The 23,257-nt window shown below is 40.8% G+C and overlaps 1 protein-coding gene across 3 annotated transcripts in view; it reads left to right on the forward strand.

Annotated features, from left to right (window-relative positions):
* The window catches only part of spir (spire type actin nucleation factor), a 442,084-nt gene that overhangs the window by 324,030 nt on the left and 94,797 nt on the right, over positions 1-23,257 (forward strand). For all 3 annotated transcript variants that reach the window (XM_072302604.1, XM_072302606.1, XM_072302605.1), the window contains one exon: positions 113-242. In XM_072302604.1, coding sequence (XP_072158705.1) covers positions 113-242 — 130 coding nt within the window. The remainder of the gene's footprint in view (positions 1-112; positions 243-23,257) is intronic.

Raw genomic sequence — 23,257 nt, forward strand, 5'->3', positions numbered from 1 at the left:
GGTTGTTACGTAGGATTTTCAATTCTTAAACATTAATTGCCGATGAACATACGTTTTTAAAAGTATATATCTAGTTTAGAAATAATTGTTGACTTTCTTTTCTTACTTACAGGCCTCGGAAAGAGTGTATACGCCAAAACAAAGGATACCACAAGCTTCCACACCTAGAGAAATTCTTCTCGATTCAATAAAGCGAGGCGACGTCAAACTAAGGCCGCTGTCCGAGTTTAGGAAAATTAAAAGTAAGTTTCTCCTGTCTTTTCTTACGCATGACGAATTTTGCATGATTAATAACTTTACCTGCATTTTCAGGGGGTTATGTCGGTCCAAGTTAGTCAGTGTTTGATAGTTAATGTAAAAGTCCGACAAAATTACGTTTTACGAAGTATCGAGCCTTATTTTCGGACGTTAATCCGTTTCTATAGCACTGACTGATATATCATCCTGCCAATAAGCGTGAATTAATTCATTTAAAGACTGAAAAATTTAGTAAAAACTCCGATATGTCCAAAATATTTTGAAAGTGTGATTCTAGTGTATTTGTTTACGCGAAGGCTCAATATATCAGAAATATCGCATCAAGGCAACGCCCCTTTCAGAATCAAAATACTTCAAAAATATGCTCGTCAAAAATTCTGATCCGAGTTTTTTTTCGTTCTCCAGTTTCGAGTTTTTAAGTTTTTTTTTCAATAAGTATTTTTTTTAATGCAGAGTTCCCTCCTATTCTAATCCGAACGAGTTTGACGCATTATATTTCCGGAAGATAACCGAGTTACCCCTAGAGCCGGTAAAGTGGCCAATAAGGTTTGCGAATTACATACCTCCCCCTCTCTCTAAACTATAATTTATGTATCAATTTTGAATTACTAGGGCTCTATGTTGAATTTTTGGTTTACTTTGAGACACGCGAGGACAATGATTTATTTTTAGGCGTTGACTATAAGAAGATCGTGTCAGTTCTAGTTCAAAATGACGCCGTGGTGTTCATGAAGATCTTTTTACCATCGAGGTGAAAGTTCGCCTCGTTAGTCTAGATGATCAGACGCCTTCATCGTACATGTAATACTGGAGACGGAGGTAGTGGCGTTTTTACGTAATTTCAATGCAGGGAAATTACCCATATCATATGTAATGAGTTTTAAGTATACGATGTATAAATCGAGTTATGATAGGCTCAAAGGTCAACTTTGACCTATTTTCAAAAAATCATAACTCCGGTTCAAATTATCGTAAAGGAAAAAATAAAACGGGAAAATTTACCAAATTGTGTCCGCTTTTAAGTAAAAATTGCAAAAATCACTTCGATTTAATTTTAAGGGGGGGCTCGGACCCCCAAATACGTCAATTCAAAGGTCATTCAATTTTCCCGCGAAATAAGCCAATTTCCCCTGGATTTGCCTCCACATTATCTCAGTAAGGTCAAAATCAGTTCAACATTACGTTGGCAAGTCCCCAAATTTCGGGAAAAGTTAAAAAAAAATGATATTTAAACGGTCAAATTTAATTACCTTAAATATCATTTTTTTTTAACTTTTCCCGAAATTTGGGGACTTGCCAACGTAATGTTGAACTGATTTTGACCTTACTGAGATAATGTGGAGGCAAATCCAGGGGAAATTGGCTTATTTCGCGGGAAAATTGAATGACCTTTGAATTGACGTATTTGGGGGTCCGAGCCCCCCCTTAAAATTAAATCGATGTGATTTTTGCAATTTTTACTTAAAAGCGGACACAATTTGGTAAATTTTCCCGTTTTATTTTTTCCTTTACGATAATTTGAACCGGAGTTATGATTTTTTGAAAATAGGTCAAAGTTGACCTTTGACCTATCATAACTCGGTCAAAAATTGAGATATTGATCTGCGGTTTGCGCCAAAATTCTTAGTTTTTTATGCTCTTTCGAATGAGGTATCACAAGATAGGGGTTGCCATTTGAAAAAAAAAAGTTGGGGGGCCCCCGGCGCCCCCCCTGAGGGGGGACCAAAATTTTGACCCCCCCAAAAGATGGTCCCCTTTGAGATAGGAACATCCCCAAAGTTTCATTTCCCTAGCTCAATTCGTTCAAAAGTTAGAGGGGGGGTACACTGTATAGGACTTATAAAAGTAGTCCTTTTTTCCGTACCTTTTACTGTTCTGAAGTATACAGAAACAAACGGTGTCCGGGCTGCTATTTTTCACACCTGTCGGAGTTGTTTCAACTCACTTTTCTCTCTCGCACGACTTGATGTAGTTCATACAATGAGGGAATTCAAACGAAAGGAGAACAAAGCACTTTCCGGTGGCTGCATCTGAAGGTGCATCAGAAAATGCATTTTCTTGACTCGCTGAATCTGGGTATGCTGGACACTGCACAAGTTAATTGGGATTTACGCGCGTCATGAGACAAGTGGACCTGGCGGCAAAGAGGAAAAGCTCAGTGAAAGCATGAAATTACGTATGTCTCAAATTCGCGACCGGGTAAATGGTCGTTGTGATGTTGGGAATGGTTGCTGTCCACGCAAGGCAAGAGTAAAAATCCGACGGACCAATTTTAATTGGGCGAATTATGGACCAATCGAAAGTGGCTCTCTCTCAAGCGAAAAATACTGCAGAAATTTTCATCCATGCATTTACGTCCACGCCGTTTCATTCCACTACTACTGTGTTGATACTTATTATTTTCACCAATGTGTATGCACTTTTTTCTAAGTCCGTCTAACTTTTAAGGCCACAGTTATTAAGTCCCTACGTAAATAAAAATCAACATTTTTTCTAGAGGAGAATTGATTAGGACCTTTCGAAGAGCATGAGCATAAACTAGTTAAGAAACCATACAGTAGGTGATGAAATTTTACGAAACATCTATTTTGGCTGCTTTTCGTGAGAGCAATTAAATTCCAATCTTTCGATCTAACCTGATAAAAAACAGTTTTTGGTTCGTTTTTTTTTTTGTTTAAAAATTGTGCGGTATCAGCAGGGTATCAGGGTTTTACGTAGGTTCCTTTTTCGATTGACGCTCACGGTATGAAAGTACAAAAGTACAAAAAGGGTACTTAAAATTATATTGAAGCTGATATTTTTATGGACTTGATAGTGGGATCGATAAATTGAGGATCTAGGAACTTGGTTGATCACGCAGTGTGCTATGTTACATGTCACACGTGCCATCTTGACAAATTGCGTCTACAATGCCGTAGGTATCTGAATGAAAGATGATGAGGAGAAAGTTCAAAGAGGTCATTTATATTATCAATTTTTTAAAGGGGCTTTCTCCGTGAAGTTCTTCTACCGATTTTAGATTCACTTATGTGGGTGGATAGTCAAGTTTCTCGAGTCATGAGACCGAACGTCATATTCCTACGCACGCTTGTGCTAAAAATGACTTTCTAGATAAATGAACTGGACCCTCTGGAAAATAATGGCGCAGCTAATAAATTCAGTACGAGACCTTTGTGCGAGGAACCACGCATTGCACCGCATTAGAGATGAAAATGAAATTTCGTCCGGATATTCGCACAGCCCCAATGGAGATGTTGCTTGTGTGAGGAATTTTCGATTTGACAGTTGATTCTTTTGTAAAAGTTCGCGAGAAACACGATGGTGCCACTGGTTTTCTCTGAAATCAACTCCCAAGTTCAAAAAAAAGCTCTGAAGTTGAAACCAAAATGGAGGGGATATCCCACGCTATCCTGAGAGTCCACATCTACATCAAGACAAACTCTCCATGCAAAGATAAGGGAGCAAATACATTGACAGGGCTGCCACTTTATTTGGGGACTCCAAAACTGAAAACAAGGCATCACTGCTAATGTATTTGCTCCGTATCTTTGCATGGAGAGTTTGTCTTGATGTAGATGTGAACTCACAGGATAGCGTGGGATATCCCCTCCATTTTGGTAGAGTACCTATATTGAGAGAGTATGGCCACTGGTGTTACCACCTCTGATTGGCTCAGCCATCTTAGGCTGAATGGAGCCCTTAGGACCCAAAAATGGCGGACGCTATAAATTAATGTAATGCAAAATGACTCAAAATGTAGTTTTCTTTGCTTATCGTAACGAGAAATTTACCCAAATGCACTATTGCGACTTATTTACATATTTTTAAGGCTAATCGTGTGCAATTTTTGAGAAAAATTATCTTGGATGTAGTAAAGTTGGCAGCAAGTGCGGTTGGTGATAACCGTCAATAGTTGGCAATGACCCCCCTCCCATCCACGAAAACCAAAACAAAGCACCGCCATTTTTGGGTCCTAAGCCTCTCCATGGGGCCCAGTGGCCATACTCTCTCAATATAGGTACTCTACATTTTGGCCTCAACTTGAGAGCTTTTTTTGAGCTTGGGAGTTGATTTCAGAGAAAACCAGTGGCACCATCGTGTTTCTCGCGAACTTTTACATAAGAATCAACAGTCAAATCGCAAATTCCGCACACATGCAACATCTCCATTGGGCCAGCAGTGTCAAAATTAGCTTTGCGTACATTAAACCTTTTACCTCGGCGCAGACGCATTCCGCACCTTTTCAAAAGCTCTCGACTCACTTTTCTGGACCTAAGGAACACGGTGCCAACAGAACTTGCATCACGGAGGAATGCCACACGCGCGCGGATTCCGTAATATTCCGCGACGCGACGTTATTCTCGGCGACCATTCATGCGAACTCTCAAAAGTTGAATAATTCCGGCGCTACCTTGAAAAAATGGGGCATCGGAACGGGGATTTCGAACAATTACGCGCGGCTCGCGCCAAAAAAGGCGTCTAAGTGGCCTGGGACGGCGGCGGCGCCAAGCGCAAGGGCCGGCCGTTGACCGTGACAAATGTGATAACGCGGCCCATATGGCAATTTCAACGCACCGGCACCGCACCGTGCGGGCGTCTAATCGAAAGTATGCACCCGCGCTATTCGCTGCCTTTTGAGCCTCAAATCAACGGATTACGTCCTGTAAAAGCCTAGATTCTGCTGATTGTGGCTCTTTTGGCAACTGCGCCGGACTTGAAATGACGAGGCTCTTAGAGGAGGAGGCGTAAAAATGCATTGAACCTGTGAAATTAGAATCTCAATCCAAATTTCAAGTCCTTGAATGTCCTTGATTTTTGGAAAATTTGCCATTCCGTCCAGCCATGGTCGTAGCTCTGAAGGAGCCAGGATGGGCCTGGAGGTCTCCCTCCCTAGAATCTTGAAAACCGCCCTTTTCCCCTTTCAAAAATTTCGCAGAATTTAAATCTTTGCCTTAAAACTGAACGTGCATGTACGTTGTGTGCATTTACATGGTTTATTGCTGTATAGCAAACTATTGCGAGTACGTCAGGCATTTTTTAAATAAATACAAGCAGTTTATCATCTTTAAAAGTGAAAAACTTGATTCAATTAATTGAATATGTTGTTTTGTTTATTCACACAAGCGTCAATTTACTCGCACAAAAATTTAGAAAATTTCACTGAAAATATCAGGAAAACCTGAAATGAAATTTTATCAGACAACCTGGATATCGAGTATTAAAGTCCGAAAGCACGTATCTCCATTCGCGGCGTTGTAGACTTCCCGTCATACTTTATTCTTTCTCTGAAAAACTAGTCAACGTAATTTCTTAAAAACTGCATCGATTTTTCTTCTCTATTAGCAGACATTCTGAATGAATTTCAAGCGATGAAATTGGCATGTTTCTCCTCGAAAAAATAAGGTAAGATCGGGTATATTGATACATCGTAATGGAGATACGTGATTTCGCACTTTGGTCGTCGAAACGTTTCTACTGCAAATCAGCATGCATCCATCAAGGTCGATCCATAAGATTCCTAAACTATATCACCTCGCAGGAGCAGGTGGCCAAAATATGATAACGCGCCATGTGATATCCGGGGGCATAAGTCTGGACGCTAAGTCTGGCACCTTGTCAGAAACGATGTAGCAGGCCAACAACGACCCGACTCGGCCGTTAATTGAGTTAAATAAAAGGCTCCCACCCACCACCGCGGCGCAATATTGACCCGAGATCGGAGACTCTGATCGAAGTGCAGAGTCATGATGCCTTCGAGTGGATTGTGCGCTCGAGTATTAACCCAGTTTTGAGTGATTGGGGGGCGGTCGCCTTGGGGGAGGGGGGGTGGCAGGGTCGTCTCCCGCTCTGAAGGCCGCTCAACATCAAGAGAGCAGCAGCGTTTAGCGAAAAGGGCTCAACTATGACAGAAAAGGGGTTTGTACATTAAAAGTCAGACGACACAATTTTAAACGCTTATTTTCAAGAAATATGTTTAGGGGGTTTGTGCATTAAAAGTCAGACGACACAATTATAAACGCTTATTTTCTAGAGCAATGTTCGTTGTTAGGGGGTTTGTGCATTAAAAGTCAGACGACACAATTTTAAACGCTCATTTTGAAGAAATATGTTTGTGGTCAGTATTTTAATTTCAACGGAAAGCCGGAAGTCTTTTGCTGTTTTCACAAGATGTTATCGAAGCAATTAGTTATGAAAAGTTGTATCAATTCGAAATAAAATTCTTTCATGTGTGAAGAGGAGTCATGTGAACTAAAAACAACTTTTTTAATTGAAAAAAAAAGAAGAAACGTTTATATGTGAACAAGAAAGAAAACATAGGCTGAAGTGATCATAGGCGGGGGAATCAGTTGAATGTTTCTGCTATGTTTTCATGAGTAATCTACTAAATTGTAAGTTATACAAGCTAGCACACATAATGACGAAAAACCGAAAGGAAAAAAAGAAAAATTGTGCAAACTGCAACGCAAACGTTTCTTTTGGTCTGAAAATAAAAGTAAGCGACGTATAGAAATGTTTTTCGTCCCCAAAATGCTGAATTTATCGTCCTTTAAACTTTATTTCTCACCGTCCCAACATCTTGTTTTTTTTTATTTATTTTATTTTTTTCCATTCAAATTAAATGTCCTTATTCTACTCGGTCATTTCAGTACACACCTCTTCCTCCTCCAGTCCTCTACTTCCTCAGACGCAGGACGTAGACATTTCCAGAGCTTCAAACTTTGGTTTAAGTCCGGCGCATGATTTGCCTTCAATCATCGAGGTAGTCAACACGCGACAGTGAAGCATTGTAAGTTGCCTAGCAGCAGATTTGAAGGCAAAACATCCTGTCGTGAATAACGACGCGGCGGCGAACGCTTTGGTCGTTGATCCCATCCCATCTCGACCTGCTATTTCAAACTGCAGTAAATCTTCTCTGCGGAAACCTGGATCGTTGATTCTGTAACTTTAAACTGAATCGCGAGCATTTCCCGTCATATTTCACTCTGCAAGCGCATTAAGAGTTCAAACTGCAGTTTGATTTCCCGGCGGTTCAGGAAACGAGGTTTTAAGCTGGGGATGTCGTCAAAAACAACCGCTGATAAAACCATCGTCTTGATAAGTTTGATCAGCAGTTTTTGAGAAATTTATCGTCAGAGGCTCTTTGTAAACTGACGGAAATATAGTTGGAAGGGTAATTTTTGTGAGCAGTTACAGTAAACACTTTCCTTTGAATTTTTCACAGCAAACAAAATTACAAATAGTTAGCCTCGTCGTAGTTAAGGCATTGCTTTACGCTCATTTGAAAAGAAAGGAACAAAAAGAAGGTCGTATAGTTTTGACCATTAAAAGATTCTCCAGGCTGAATGTGCAGTCGTCCTTGATTTGTAAAGGCTCTCTTAACCAATGTATCTCGGACGGCCTCAATATTATTGGAATCCCTATTATTCAAGAAAAGATCTTATGATGCGGGCCCTATCCTAATTTTAACAAACAATTTTTTCGTTCTGCCCGCAAAAAGTAGCTTCAAAAATATTATAAGATCCTTTATATATAAACCGAATATGTAACTTTCGTTAGAATGATTTTCTCCTTAAACTTGGAGACGCATCTCGTTTATCTTTAACAATGTTTATTTTTAAAGTTTTTCCTTTTTGACCACTAACACTGCTAGAGGTGACATTGAAAGTCACCCAATGATTATGTTTTTTTCAAGCATTCAATGACACCTAAAGGAATGACGAAAATCAATTTTTGGACCAGTGTAATCGTGTTTCATTAAACTTGGAGAATATTGTGACATAAAATTTTAAAAATTGATGATATCTTCAGCAAATACTCTGAACCTTTCTCAGAAAAGAACCGGCTATCATACTCGAGTTGCAGAAAAATGCTTTACAGATTTTCTCAAGCAAAAGGAAACAATGAAACTAGATGTTACGCAAAGTTAGGTCGGTGAAGAATGCCCTGACGCCGTAAAAACGTGAATAAAATAAAAGCCGGACATTCAACTCTATTAATGAAAATAACGAGCAGAGTTGTCAGATCCTAGTCCAAGTTTTGTTAATTCTTCTAAAATGACCTTTTTGTAAGCTATAATCGGGCAACCATCGTCATATTTGTGCAAGGCGGAAAAATTCACAGCATTTCTAAGTATAGGCTAGAAAATTTTCACCTCGGGAACCCTTGTAAAGTGGTGCAAAGATTGGCTAAAATGTGGTTGGAACTTTCTACCGCTTCCTCAACGGCAAGTTACTCACCTCATGCCGGATTCCACGACAAACTGGGACTCATTATCCGTAACCAGTGTCCTACCTCATTAGCAACGTCTTCAAAATGGTCAGACGACTAACGACAAGTAAGTTCTCGTCGACTTCGCTGTGTTTTTGAAACGACGTCATCTTCGTTCATTCGCATCCGTCGAAATGAGACGTTTAATTTAACGTCAGTAGTTCTTAACGGCGAGGATTGATCCGTTGTTCGCCCCGCGAAAGAACTTAGCTACATTTCAATGTTGCCAAATTTTCCCTCGCAAATTGTACTTTTAACAAGAGAATCTTGGACATTTTTCACTGAAAATTTCAACAAATTTCCCCTGATTTCATGCAAAAATCAGAAAAATCGTAGACACAAATTGCCGCAAAAGTACGTGCTTTCACCTAAAAAATTAAATTGTTTGAATCGGTTTTGCAACCTTTGAATGGAGTTACATTCCTTCGTCCGAAAAACGAAGAATTGTCCTAAACTGATTCTGTGCGTGTGCAACAGTCACACGGACTAATTTTACGAATTTAGCCGGAATCAGCCGTAATATAGGCGACGTTGCCTAGGTGCAAGTGTCTCTGATGTTCTACTTTTTAAACAGGAAATTAAGGGAAATTCGGCAGCATTGCGATGCTCATATGGCTTTTTTCTTTACCGCAGGGCAGTCATCTTATCCCTGTGTACTCGTAACCAGGATTTGGAAGCAGGGGAAACTGTAGAGCAACGTGCGACGCGTGGACTGCCCGCGATTGATTGACGAGCGACGAAGCCGCGGGCAGACGCGTCGCGACGCAAAATTCTCAGCGACGTTGCCGGACAGGCGAAAAAATAGACAAATTATAAGCTATTTTGCACGGGAAAATCGTTTGTTTTTGCAGCAATCTGGCGACCAATTTTAAGAACAAACAAGACGGAACTCGATAGGTGAGTGATTGACCGCTGGTCTGACCGCAGGCGCATCCTCACGCCCGCCGAGCCACCACGCTCAGTTCCGTGGCGCGCTTTGCGATCCATCGATTGATATGCCATTTAAACCTATGAGGAAGGGTCGATAAACAGGGTGTTCACAACGAACATCTCAATAATCGATTCTTTACCATAGCTTCAAATGGGGAAATATCGAGAATCGATCATTCACGCCTCGCCACGGACTATGCTTGGCCATTTTATGCTTAGCTGTCGAGTTTGATGATTCATGTATGTGACCGTCCACGGAAGAGTGTTCTTATTTCAACAAGAACTTAAAATTGAGTCATTGATATCAGAACCTGCGGATGAGTTTTTTCACGAAAATCTGAACACAAAATAAGAACACTCAAAAATGCCAAACCGGAGCATTGGCAGTTTGACGTTTGTCGTTCCGGAATCCAAATTTCCCCCCAAAAATATATTTAATCGTTGGAAACCGTCGTGCTTAGGATACAAAATCGTATAATGCAACTTTGCGCCCTCTAGTAGCACATACGTTATGTAATACGCTTGCAGCTTATTCACAGGACACTTCAGATGTTTCTGTTGAGAGGTTTGAATCTGCTATTTCGACTCTGTTCAAATGGACGTGTTTATGCTGAAAGGAGCTATGTGCATAGGGTTTACGTGCAACGTAGTTCCTTTTAGCGTAATTACGTCCAAATCGTACGTCTGAATATTTTTCTTCCCAGTGGATATCGATGGCTAACAAATAATACCGCCTATTTACAAACTTACGATTTTGCGGACCGAAGGTAAAACTTTGCAATTTTTGGAATTTTATGGTTAGATTTGCAATTTTTTACTGTACAATCTATCAAAGTCGCTAACTCTTTTGCCAAAATTATCAGGTAGGCGGTATTGTTTGTTAGCCCGCAATGTGTCTTTTTGAACTTCTAACTTGAAAATTTTAATATAGTCTCTTTTCCTATGGATGGATACAAATTAGCCGAACGGAACAAAATCAATGTGACTAAAAATGTCCAAAGTATCCCAGCAGGATCCCCATCCATTTATCGAGTGATAAAAGTTTAACACCCTGACTCACAATGATTTTCAATTGAAATGACGTGGCAACGTTGCAGACGTGATCCGTGACGTCATTGCGCCTCCTTAGTCTTGAGCCTTTAATCCAGCCTCTGGGGGTCTCGTACGACGTACGTCCTCTCCTCTCTAACTCCTCGAGTCCTCGCCGGCGCTTCTTTCAACCGGATTCTCTTTTCATTATTAATGGTCAGCTTAATCGATCGCGGTTTACATCCTAGCTCCTCGACCGTAGCCTCATTTTTTCACAAACAATGCGCTCAGTAAATTCAGCGGAACGGACCTGTAGTCGAATTTTGAATCGTCCTTGCTGCTGCATTCAACGAAATTGGTCCAATTTTTTTGGAAAATAAGGCTTCCGCCTATAAAGACTTTTCTCGAGTCGCTCACCATAATGACGATTCATTATGGTTAGCGAATTTATGGAGAACATAATGGGAAACATAGCATATGAGGGGCTTGGAGGACAAGGCGCATATAAGTACATTTCTTGAAAAAATTGAGATATGTATGAATCAAGTAAAACTAGTTCTTAATGCATATTCTGTTGAAAAATTCGCTCCTCAATCCCGATTTTTAAAGTCATCTAGATCAAGTCATTGTTTTGAACTTTCTCATTCCGCATGTAATGGATCCATGTGATTGTCGCAAAGCTTCAAAACGACGCGAGGTATTTGCTCGGAAATGAGCAAAAACGGTAATAGCGACTTGTCCCCCAAGCCCCTGATACGGTAAATCAATTTCTCACTGTATACTGGTACAATCATTTAACACAATAGATGCTAGAATATTCGTTCGCATATTTCGCCGTCAATTGCCAGGTGGGTTTAAGAAAAGCAAAGTAAACCGAACACCCGTTTTCGAAATTTTACAACTTTTTTTTCAAACCTGACGTAAAATTAACATCACTTGTGTTTATCTATAAATGATGATTATCTTCTAATTAGAGAGAGTGGCCCTCTTCAAAAACTAGGGTTCGAAACAATGAACTCTTTAAACCTAAAAAAAAAAGATCACAAAAAAATCAATGCCTAAACTCATACTTTGGCTTCTACTTCTCCTATTTTTACCAGGTTAACGTTTTATATGTAAGAATTTAAATGCCGAAAAAAATAATCAATACATGGATTAAAAAAAATCCAATTTTACGACGCTTCACTAGAATTAACGCTGGCAAATTGAGGAAAGAGTAATAAGTAATAGCCATTACGTAACCGGGCAAACTCAGCGGTCAGCGGTCACTCCAACAGGAAGAAAAGTTCGATCAAAAGTTGAGCAGAACTACTTTCGTATTTACGCAGAAAGGACACCGGCGAGAAGAAACGAAGGGTCAAGCCGCATTTAGAAACGACACCTTAAACCGGTTGCGGCCTCCTCAGAGGCTGACTAATACATCCGCGCTAAGGAAGAACGCCGTATGAACATTCGAGAGTTGCCAAATTTCCTTCGATAACACGTTTATTTTTGAGGAAAGTTATGAATATTTTTCCTTGAAATTTTCTGGAACTTCAGAACAATATACGAACAAATTTCCCCGAAAAATTGAATTAAAAATATTCACAAGTTTACCAGGAAATTCTTGTTTTATCCAAGGAAATTTGGCAACGCCTGGCGGTTCATACGGCGTTTTTCCTTAACACGGCAGTAATAGCCGGAAAGATGTTAAAGTGTGTCCATCCACGGTGAGCCGCGATTAATCTGGATCTGATCCGATCACTCTGATCAATTGTCGTGCTTAAGAGAAACCGCGTATCTCTATTCGGTTTCCTTTGACGATACGCGGTTCTAGATGAGTAGTGTTGCGGCTGATTGACACCCTATTCGAGCCGAGTTATCACTATTGCCATTTCGGTCGGCGGGCACTCGGCTCTCTCGAAGCTCGGGCGTTCATCAAACCAGTTGGAAGGATCAACTTGGGACTTAACGGTACTGTGAGTCTTAACCTGTTCGCGTGATGTATTGGGTTTGATTCCTGGTTGGATTTTAGGAAATCGAGAGATGAATGGATCAAACGACAAGCTAATGAGTGAAGAATCATAAGTGGACGTATTTATGCAAAGGGAGACTATCTATACCGATGGATTAAAGAAAAAGAAAGAAAAAATAGACCTGATTTTCCGAATCGGATTTTGGAATCGGAGTTTGGGGCTCTTTTGATTTGAATTTTATGTTCGAATTCTCCCTTATGTCAAGGGCCAAGCTGTGAAAAGACAAGAATTGCAGGGTTGCCACAGTCAGGGAATTCCGGGAAAATCAGGAAATATTAGGGAATTTTAAAATGTCAGGGAAAATGACGAAAATGTCAGGGGAAAATCGTCCAACCAACTTCATTTACTTTCTCAAGTGAGTTTGCCGTTTCGAACCAAAAATTTTGCCTGAAAACTATTTCTAACTATGTATTTTTAACAATCGGGCATGTGTTCGATTGTCAGGGAATTTCACCAAAATGTGCCAGGGGAATCAGGGAAATTTCTGGAAATTCAATTTTTCAAATTCTGCGGCAACGCTGTTCACATAGGGGCTTAAAGGCAGAAAAAGTGTAACTCAGTAGGCCACTATCCTCTCTTTCGATTCATACCTTTGTTTTGCAGCTCATTTTTCGAATGGACACACAGTAAGATATTTTATTTTCATCTCTTCTTCGATCGGATGACTAGAATTCTGAGCTTGTATTCCATTCGAAGATTCGATGCTATCAGTGGGCGACGAAAGAGAAGGCGATTTTTGTCAGTGATTGAGAGCTCGTCGTATTTTTTCGCCCTCGACCGCCGCACAGTGGATCGAGTCAATCAGAGAAGTCGGACGAGAACTTTTTTACTAAAACCACAAATTTTGATGTTGAATTCGTCACATTTTTAATTTTAAGGGGTGTTCCCAAAAGAAAATTTCACGAGGAAACCAGTGGAACCACTTTTAAAACCTCTAAGTTTTGTATAAACGGAGTTATACGCGTTTAAAGTTTTCAAATTTTGTCCGACCTCTCCCAACCACTCGATCCACTGTGCGCCGATCGGGGAATTCTTATTCATAGCGGTCGTCTATCATCGCTCACGAGGGCAGTGAATCACTTTTCAAGTAGATTTTCTGCGAGTCGGTTGATGAATTGGACGTATTTCTATCAAACGGAACTATGTGCATCATGACGTGAGCCCTGTTATGCATATATTCTTATGGGTCCCAGGGCTCGTGTCTTAATGCACATAGTTCCGTTTGATAGAAATACGTCCAATTCATGCTTATCAGCCGGTATTGTGCATTCGTGCAAAAGTTAGTGTGCCTTCTTTAAGTTATTTATTGTGAAAATATTGGAACTATTTTCCTACGAATGGCAAAAGTCATAGTTTCCCAGGCGACGTCGTTTCTCGCAAGAAAGAACGTAACTGCATTTCAATGTTGCCAAATTATCCCTTTCATTTCGAATTTTTACCAGGAAAATCTTGGACTTTTCGCACTGAGAATTTCACTCATTTTGCCTCTGATCTCGCGCATGAAACGGAAAAACTGTTGACAAAAGTTGCCGAGATGCATCATTGTTAAAAATCGAATTTTTCGTGTCAATGTTGCAACGTTGGAATAGAGTTACGTTCCTTCGCACGGGAAATGACGGAATGAACGTAACCCAACACAAAGATCGTAAAGTCAATCCAAGCAAATCCATATTTTACGGCGCCTTGATACAACTATTCGTGTCTATTGGATGTGCGTGTTGCCTGTAAAAAATTGAAGGCGCTTTGTTTTTCTTTCCCGCGCAGCGTTACGCGCATTCCGATCAGTTAAAAATGACTTTCAAGTCATTTCTTGGTTGTTGAAACTGCCTCAAAAATGAACTTTTCAACATTTTTGTATAAGTACAATTTGTGAGTGGTAATTTTGCCACGTTGAGATGTAAATACGTTCTTCTGTTTGTGGAAAGACGATTTGACTCCTAATGTCTGTAACGTAAATCAACAAAAATAAGTAGCTGTCAATACGTTCTTCTGTTTGTGGAAAGACGATTTGACTCCTAATGTCTGTAACGTAAATCAACAAAAATAAGTAGCTGTTAAGTAGTATGCGCGGTAGTGCCGGGATGTTGTCTTCTCATCTCAAAATAGTCTCCACGCTTGCAAAAAACCAAACATTTAGGCTGAAATGGTGGTGCGGAACATGAGTAATGGAGAATTCTCGTCAATTTTCAGTCGAATCTATACGCAGAGATAGGAATGTTCCTCTCCTGAGAGGAAATGAAACATTGCTGCCGGCCGCTGTTTCTAGGTTAAATGATATTCTCTTGTCTTCTAGTGTCCATTTGGTAACACATTCCTTCTTTTTATCTGGCAGTGACGAGTTTGACGAACTAAAATGTTGTGAATGGATTCTTTTGGTCATACTCTGTGAATTCTATAATTAATGAGCTTGAGTTGTAATTATTCAGGGTGATAAAACGGTATTTTACGAACACATTCCGCACGAGAAGTGAAGTTTTTGACAGGTTGATTTTACTTGGGATATGCAAAGCTTGCGCAGCGTATAATTTATGAACGGATGCGGTTGTCAACGCGGTCGTCTTCTTGACGCATTGTCTTAACGGCGATGAGCAGAGGAGACCTAATTTCATTCAACCTAAAATCCGCTTAAAGTCATTGGATGTGGTCAGTGGAGCAGAGATCTCACACTCGCTGTGTTGACAAGTAGTATTGAAGCATGCGTGGAAGAGGTGTGCGTAGCGTTGTTGAGATTTTTAATGGAAACGAGTTTTAGGTATTACATCGAGCCTATAGGTTTGCATGAGTTCAAACTGAAATCACTGGGCTTAAACCGGTGTTTTTGAGATCAATTCTTCTGTATGTTACCTTGAGACAAAATTTGTGTTTTAATTAACCAATATTTCAATCTGTCTTAATCGTCGCAAACCTTTTTCATTTACCATAGGCTCTAATCACAAAGTGTATCGATGTAAATAATGACAGTGACCAGACCACGTATCTCGTTTGTATAAAAATCCCCGCTCCATTTTATTTTTTTGACAGAGAAGACATCAATTTCATTCCTTGAAGTTCCCAGAGTTTTCTTTGCGCAGAGAAGAAAAATCATTGAAGTTTTCAAAAATTGTCGTTAAGTGGTTTCCCGTGAAAAAAAATGAAGTATGACAGGAAATCGACGACGTCGCAAACCGAAATACGTGGTCTGGGAGTTTCACTGTCGATAAATCAATAGCGAGGTCTCCGTTTACTCTTACCACACTCCATGAAAATGTTCTGATAATTGGCGGAAGGCAGTTGTGGCAAGTTTAAATCCATGATAATCGAGTACATTCTGAAAGGAAACTAAATTCTTTTAACTTTTGACTCCATCGTATACTCGTGATTTCTAGATTTAATGACAAAACAACAGTGAGGATGCACGACGCCAGTGCTTCATCTAACCTTAAATCTAGCTAACCAATTTTATGAAGCTGTTGTCAGTTTCTCAGGAAATTTTTGTCAGCATTCGAAGAAACGGAAGGGGTTCTTTTGAACGGCGGGGGGGGGGGGGGGTGTCAAAAGTAAATGCATCATGTGCAATAAGTATACGCCGCTTGCACAAATCAGTGCAGAATCTCAAAAATATTTTGGCTTAGTTCGCGGCAGCAAGGCGCATATCGATTGATCTGAACGGAAACGAATATGAAATCAGAGAGTTGAGACAATCGAAGGAAGTCAGCGCATCGGAGTGAAACAAAAACCGGCGAACAAATCCTCACTTCGTACGCTCTTCATTTTCCGTCGCAGTTTTCCGCCGCCCTCCCACCTCCCCCCACCTGGATTACCGACGAAACCGGTGTTGAAATCTTGGGTCGATTCCGCGCAATTATCCGGATGAGGTAACGACAAAAACTCCGAAATATGAATCAACTGCGGGTAATATATCGAAGATCGATAGGTCGGACGGAGCGTTGAACCCTAAATTACTGCGGAAACGGGAAGTATTAGAATGTCGATCAGATTGATCTTCAAGTGATATTATTCGATCAAGATCCGTTCGATCACGTGAAAAACTTTGGAATCGCCGGAAAGATATCGTTATAATTTCTATGTTTCTTCGAAATTCGGGAATAGTTTAGTTATTTTTTTCCGGGTTTGCTTTATTTTCGGTAGGCAACTTCTCAAGTTATACACCGCGATTGAAGACAATGCCAGAGGGGCGTCATCCTTTATGAGAATTAGTATATTTTAGAACAAAATTCAAACCGTCTGAAAGAATTATGTTCTTTTTCTCATGTTTTTTGACAAATGATCTCAACCAAGACCATGATTTAAAAAAATGGGGGAGGGGTAGAAATGATCATAAGCTTGGCTGATGTTGGTATGGTAAAAAAAACTATGGTTGAACCATCCAGTTTTTCAGTGGAACCGGTCTAGCGCTAAATGGTTGAGGCAAAAATTGGTTTTACTCGACAACACTATTTAGTTGAAACCAAAAAAGAACCGAGAAAATAGTCACATATATTTTATCCCTCTCTCTCGTTCTTGACGTCATTCGCAAAATATCCAATTATCTGCCAGCCGCGAAGTGTCCGGTCAAGAATAGCCATGCCCCAATCACATAATACTCCTCAGTTATGCTGAAATTGAAGCTAGGGACAGCACGTTCTACCCTATGGGAATCAAAACCAGCTTATTAATGTCAAATATGGAACGTGCCACCGGATACATGTGCCAATGAAATATGCAGTGAGCGTCAGCTCCAGCCCAGAAGCATCCGTGACGTCACAGTGGAACAATACGAAAACATCGATCTGCTAAAACGAGAACAAGGCATGTGGGTCACTGAGAAAAAAAGCAAGGGGGATTAAAAGCACGGTCGCTACATCATGCGATAAGTCCAATGATCTATCGATGAAAAAGTATTATTTTTAGCATGTTTTGACAACGCTGAACTGTTCATTAAGTCCGTTTTGTGCATCGGAGGATCGGAAAATGAGTCTGACTTGTCGATTCGAAATAATGACGAGGAATTGAAAAATGGAATCGTCCCGTGTTTAATTGAACACCGAGAGGTCCTCGCTTTATGGTTGGGTGATTAATGGAAGAGAGCTTCCCTACGAAAGGAATAATAAACAGCCTTTGATCTAATTTATGAGAATGTAAGGAACATGAAATTTTTTAGTTCACCCGTGCAATGACCCTCAAATCACGTTAAAAATTGTAAAAATACAGGAAGCCTCATTATCTGCGAAACCCTTAAACTGGTGTTTTTGGATAAAATTTGACTTTAACCCGCCATTTTGTTTCATGCATCATCTTCGAAGCTTTGCAACAGTCATGTGCAAAATAAAACAAAACAAAAAACCATGAAAATAGGTGCCTACCTACCCACAAAATTTCAAATAGTCAGTTTATCTGCTGGAAACTGGCGAGTCAAGTGGACCCAGGTTTTCTATTTGACCGTTGTAGTAAGATATGTAATTAATACAGTCGGAAAAAACTATTCTAATGAGTAGTGATACAATTTTCGAAGGATCGAACATCATTCGAGCAGTGAAACAGCGATTACCGGAGAGAACGAGTGAATTTCGATCTTCAGAGTAAGAGAAATCGAGGAAGTTACGTTAACAACGCCTTGATGCAACTATTCGTGTCTATTGGATGTGCGTGTTGCTTGTAAAAAATTGAAGGCGTTTTGCTTTTCTTTCCCGCACAGCGTTGTGTACGCGACGCGTTGCGACGTGCCGTTACCGGGCGAAGGTACACTGACAACACCCGAATGCAACTATACGTGTCTTTTGGATGTTCCTTCCCACGTTATGCGTTATGCTTCATGCATCAATTTTCACTGGAGCGAGAGATCTGTGGAAAAGATCCACCCGCCATTGACTCAGAAACCAAAGAAATATCGGGAATTTTTCAAGAACCATAACAGAGAGAATCAGAAATTGCTTACCTAAATGTAACCGTAGTCAAGACATTACATATCTTTTCAGAATCTTAAGAGAATAAAGGCACCGTTCGTGATGCTTTAATAATTCGTGGATTAAAATTTTTTGAATGTTTCTCGAATATTTTGTCCTTCCATATCCGTGAGTTGGAGGAATTGTCCAAATGCACTTAACTTGTGAATCATTAGGTTATTTTGTTTACGATCGCTTGGAAGATTGGTCTTTTTACACCTTAAATTATGAACATGACGGAAATTTGAAACAATTCCGTGCCTAATCTGACAAGAAAGACGTTGAAACCACCACCCTCAAGACAATTACTTTACCCTTTAATATTCTTGGAAGTCTTTGATTTAAGAATCAGAATTCCTTCAAAATTCATCGCGAGCCCTTGAAATCGGACATTATCGTTACAGCATGTCGCTTCGCGCGTATAATGTCTTGCGCGAAAAAAAAGCAAAACGCCTTCAATTTTTCACAAGCAACACGCACATCCAATAGACACGAATAGTTGCATCAAGGCGTTGTTAACGTAACTTCCTCGATTTCCCTCACTCTGAAGATCGAAATTCACTCCGTTCCCTCCGGAAATCGCTGTTTTGCTGCTCGGGTGATTGCTCAATCAAGGAAGGTTGAAGTAAGGTATTGAATTAAATTAAATTCTGCGTATCTTCGTTTATTCATATCGAGGAAAACCATTGAAATTTTAGGGAGGAAATAGATGATTTACGGCCTTTTTCCGTCGGCGGGGAAGGATGCCGCGCAGAACCACGCTAGAAATATCGGAAGTAGGATTAATCTCGGATGAACGGACCTCGAGACGAAGCTAATAGGGGCCTAGACGCCGGCAATTCCACACCAATCGCCCGCGTGATGACCCGAAACAGCCGCAATCCGGAGGCAGAATCTCATTCCCGGCGCGCGGATTTTTAATTAAAGGGTCACGGTTTCGAGTCCGAGTCCGAGGAAAAACAAAGCGCGAAGTCGTAGGCGGAGGGGGAGGGGGGGCTGCCGTAGGTGTGCGGGTAAAGCGTAGTGAAAGTAGCGGGGATCCGTGCGCATGCGCGGCGGCCCCCGCTGACGTCACGCGCGAACCCGCTCCGAAACCGCGGCCGCGACCCGCGAGTCGCCAGTGTTTACCGTCGCGCTTCCGCGGGCAGAACTCACGCCCCTCCGAGTCGCGTTCACGTGTTTGTGTTTTCGTGGGTGAGCTTTTGTGTGTGTGCGTGTAACGGTTTTCCCGGCGTGCGTGACGCGGGAAACTCGACGAACCCCGTTTTCCGACCTTCCATTTTCGGGTGTGTGGTGTTCGGTTCTGTGTCAAGTGGCGAATTCACCGGTCGCACTGGAATTTATCGGTACTTTACACGGTTTGATGCAGTTTGTTTTTAATTTATACACTGGAAAAAAGCCCCGGCTGGGGAGCCGTACTTACGGCTTATACAGGGTGATCCAAAAGTCCCTTCCACCCCTTCTAACTTTTGACCTAATTGAGGTAAAGATTTGAAACTTGGGGAATGTTCCTAGGTCAAAGGGAGCTACTTTTTGGCCCCTGGCTCCCTTGGGGGGGGGGGGAACGGACCCCAACTTTTAGGGGGGCCAAAAAGTAGCTCCCTTTGACCTAGGAACATCCCCAAGTTTCAAATCTTTACCTCAATTAGGTAAAAAGTTAGAGGGAGTGGAAGGGACTTTTGGATCACCCTGTATAGACGTACCGTCCGCGTTCCGGGCTCGGAAGTCGAAAGTTCCGGGCGTAGCACCCGGAGCAGTCGAAGCGACAGCTCCAGTGCCCGGAACTTTTGACCTCTGACCGCTGGACGGTATGGTTATCTAGCCCGTAACTTTTTTTTCGGTGTAATGCACGGATAAGGATATTTCTGTACTATCACTGAAAAAAAGTTCAGTCTTATGAACTGAATGTTCTGTGCACCACATCATTCTTACTATTCAGTTTGTCCAATTGGAATTTCAATTCCTGGAACCGAAATCTTGGTTCGTGTAACCGAACTTCATTCATCAGTTCTCCTTACCTCATAAGTCTAACGAACTGAAAATTTGGTTACTCGAACTGAAAGTTCAGTTCGACGAACCGAAAAGTTCAATTCGACGAACCGAATAGTTGGAATGGTATAGAACACCGAACGTGCAATTCATTCGACGGAATTTTTTTTCAATTAAGGATTGAAATGCTTCTGTTCAGAAGGAAGACTATTGTTCTCAGTCTAGCGGCTCGATTGTTGAATCGATATCGAACGATCATGATCGATAGAAAGCATTGCCAAGATAGGGATTTATCGATCAGGATTATTCGATAAACGATTCAACGATCGACCCAAGGCATCCGAAGTTTTTGGCCATGGAAACGGAGTTTCGGCACAGAAACTTTGGTCATCTGAATTGGTGCTCGTTCCCATGATCGAAACCTTTGGTGTTCTAGATGAACTGAAGTTTTTCCTCCGTGTAACGTTTTATAAAGAGAGTGTTTAGGTTATAGAATCACCAAAGTTTGGCTGTAACTAGAGCTAGGAAGAACAGTTTGTGCCTATCAAATTTAAGTTGCATTACAAGCAACAACAAATCACCCAGTAGGTTGGCCTTCAGACTTTTAAACTTTTTTTTCAAACAAAAGTAAATTGAATATTTATTGGAACAATCCCAGACAAAAATAGCAAGCCTTGAACGCATTCTATCCTGCTTGCCCATCTGAAAAGTTCTCCGAAAATGGAAATAACGAGCTCAAAAGAGCGCTTTGTCCATTTTTGGAGTAGACTTATTGTTGACACCCGTTATGAAATAGTCTCTCATCATAACCTCGTAATCATTATCAGATTGATAGACATTGGCACATACTTTTACTCGTCATAATGATCCCGTATCCTTTAGAACTCCTTTTTCAGCTTTTCTCCCAACTTCTTTCCCTCCTCCTGAAACCCAATGGTTCATCAGTCACGAATCAAAGCAGAAGCCAATTTCAAACATGTATCATTTATTTTTCTTCATCTTTATCCACGCGATCAGCTCCGATTTAACGGTTCTTTCATTTGTTTTTTTATTGAGATTTTGAATGGTCAGTTCCCCAGCCAAACTTCAATGGCACTGTCCCAAAATTCCATGCAAGATAATTCTGCCAAAAAGTGAAGAAGCTTTGAAGGCGGTAAGTTGCATTTTCTGCAAATTTGCTACGCTAGTGCAGCAAAAATCGGTCCGAAAATGTTGTTAATACTGCGAGGGACGCTCAGTGGGTAATAATAGCGCATCATTTCTTCCATCAATCTTCTTTACTCTTTATCTCGCAGACTATACTTCACATGAGCACAAAAAGCAAGTATCTCAACCGATCGATCCCATCGAGTTCTCGAAAAAACAGAAATTTAAGATTGTAACAGACAGTGGCGTGGTGTGCTTTACGCTTTATCGATAGATCAGCCATTTATACCTATGGTAAAGGATCGATTCACAGGGTGTTCGCAGCGAACTCCTTAATGATCGATTCTTTACCATAGCTTCAAATGGAGAAATATCGATAATCGATCATTCACGCCGCGCCACTGGTATTAGAGGGTCTGTTGACGCATACGCCAAAGCTCACATGGTGAACTTATCTCGCAACATTACATTATACTCTTTATGAGTACTTCTATCGCCCCGATAGAATGACGTAGTTAATGAGACTGCAGTTTGAAACTCATAGAGTTTAATCGATGAACTGAAGTGCTATCTCAGGGCCCAAATGAACTAAGGTCAATAAAACGGGTTTTGTTTTCAGAACTGCTTATGAAATTGGTTAGGTAGAAAAGACAAACAATTTCAAGTCAAGGGACCACTCGTTATTTGGTTTGTGGACTTTACCATAAAGACGCCTCCCTCCTCTCAGGAATTTTTTTGATGATTCAATTTAAAGTATATTACACGAAACTTGTCCAGTAAATTTTAATTCTGCCAACCCCTTACAGCGGAAAATTCGGAAGTCACCCGCTGAAAAAGATGTAAATATTGATAATCAACATTCGTCAAATAGCAAAATTACAAATGACGTCATTTTTATGATTTGTGTTTCATTTGATAAGTATTACGCACGTGTTAATATCTCAATTAAAACTTGTCCACCTATCTCCCCGCTGCTCCGCTATCTCCTGCTGTTAATCGCTCTCCACGTAAAATTTCGAAGAGGAAACGTATAACTGGTGCTTTCTTGAATCATATCTTGCGTAATGGCCCATTCCTGAGCTTTTCGATGCGCGTACCTATTTTCCACGTGACGCATCGCAAAAACAATTGCGTAACGCAGCAACTCGGTTCATAACTCGCCCATTGGTCAAGACGGGGAGGTATCTTGGCAAGGCATGGAAGAGCCACTGTCTCATCGATAAGGTGCTTTTTTAGTGTTCGCTGATTTCTTCCGGTCGTTTCGCCCGGATCGGGTTGGCAACTTCCCGATCTGGTTGCGTGGTCGCTAAAAAGTCGATCAGCTCAAAAGCGTCGCGACGCACTGGATTGCGCAACCACGCGAAGAAGCTGCATCTTGCACGGTGTTAGTTTTGCATACTCGAAGTGCTCTTCCACCCCTCTGTTGTCGAACTGAGCCCTGGATCTACATATTCATCTTGAAAGGGAAGACCGGGCAAAAATTTCCAAATCCAAATCCGTCGATGTGAAAAGTTGACGAGTCTGAAAACTCTAAAACTGAGTTTTTGGGGGCTAACTTCCAGTTTGTGTGAAGATTACGCAAAAATTATGAAAATTAAACGAGCTTTACCAAACAAATATTACTTTTTAAAATCATTTCATTGAAAAATCTTAAATTTTTATCGGTGAAGTTCATGAGTTCAATCAAAATGAGGCAGGATT

The sequence above is a fragment of the Bemisia tabaci genome, chromosome 7, assembly GCF_918797505.1.
Source record: "Bemisia tabaci chromosome 7, PGI_BMITA_v3".
In the NCBI taxonomy this organism is placed as follows: Eukaryota; Metazoa; Arthropoda; class Insecta; order Hemiptera; family Aleyrodidae; genus Bemisia; species Bemisia tabaci.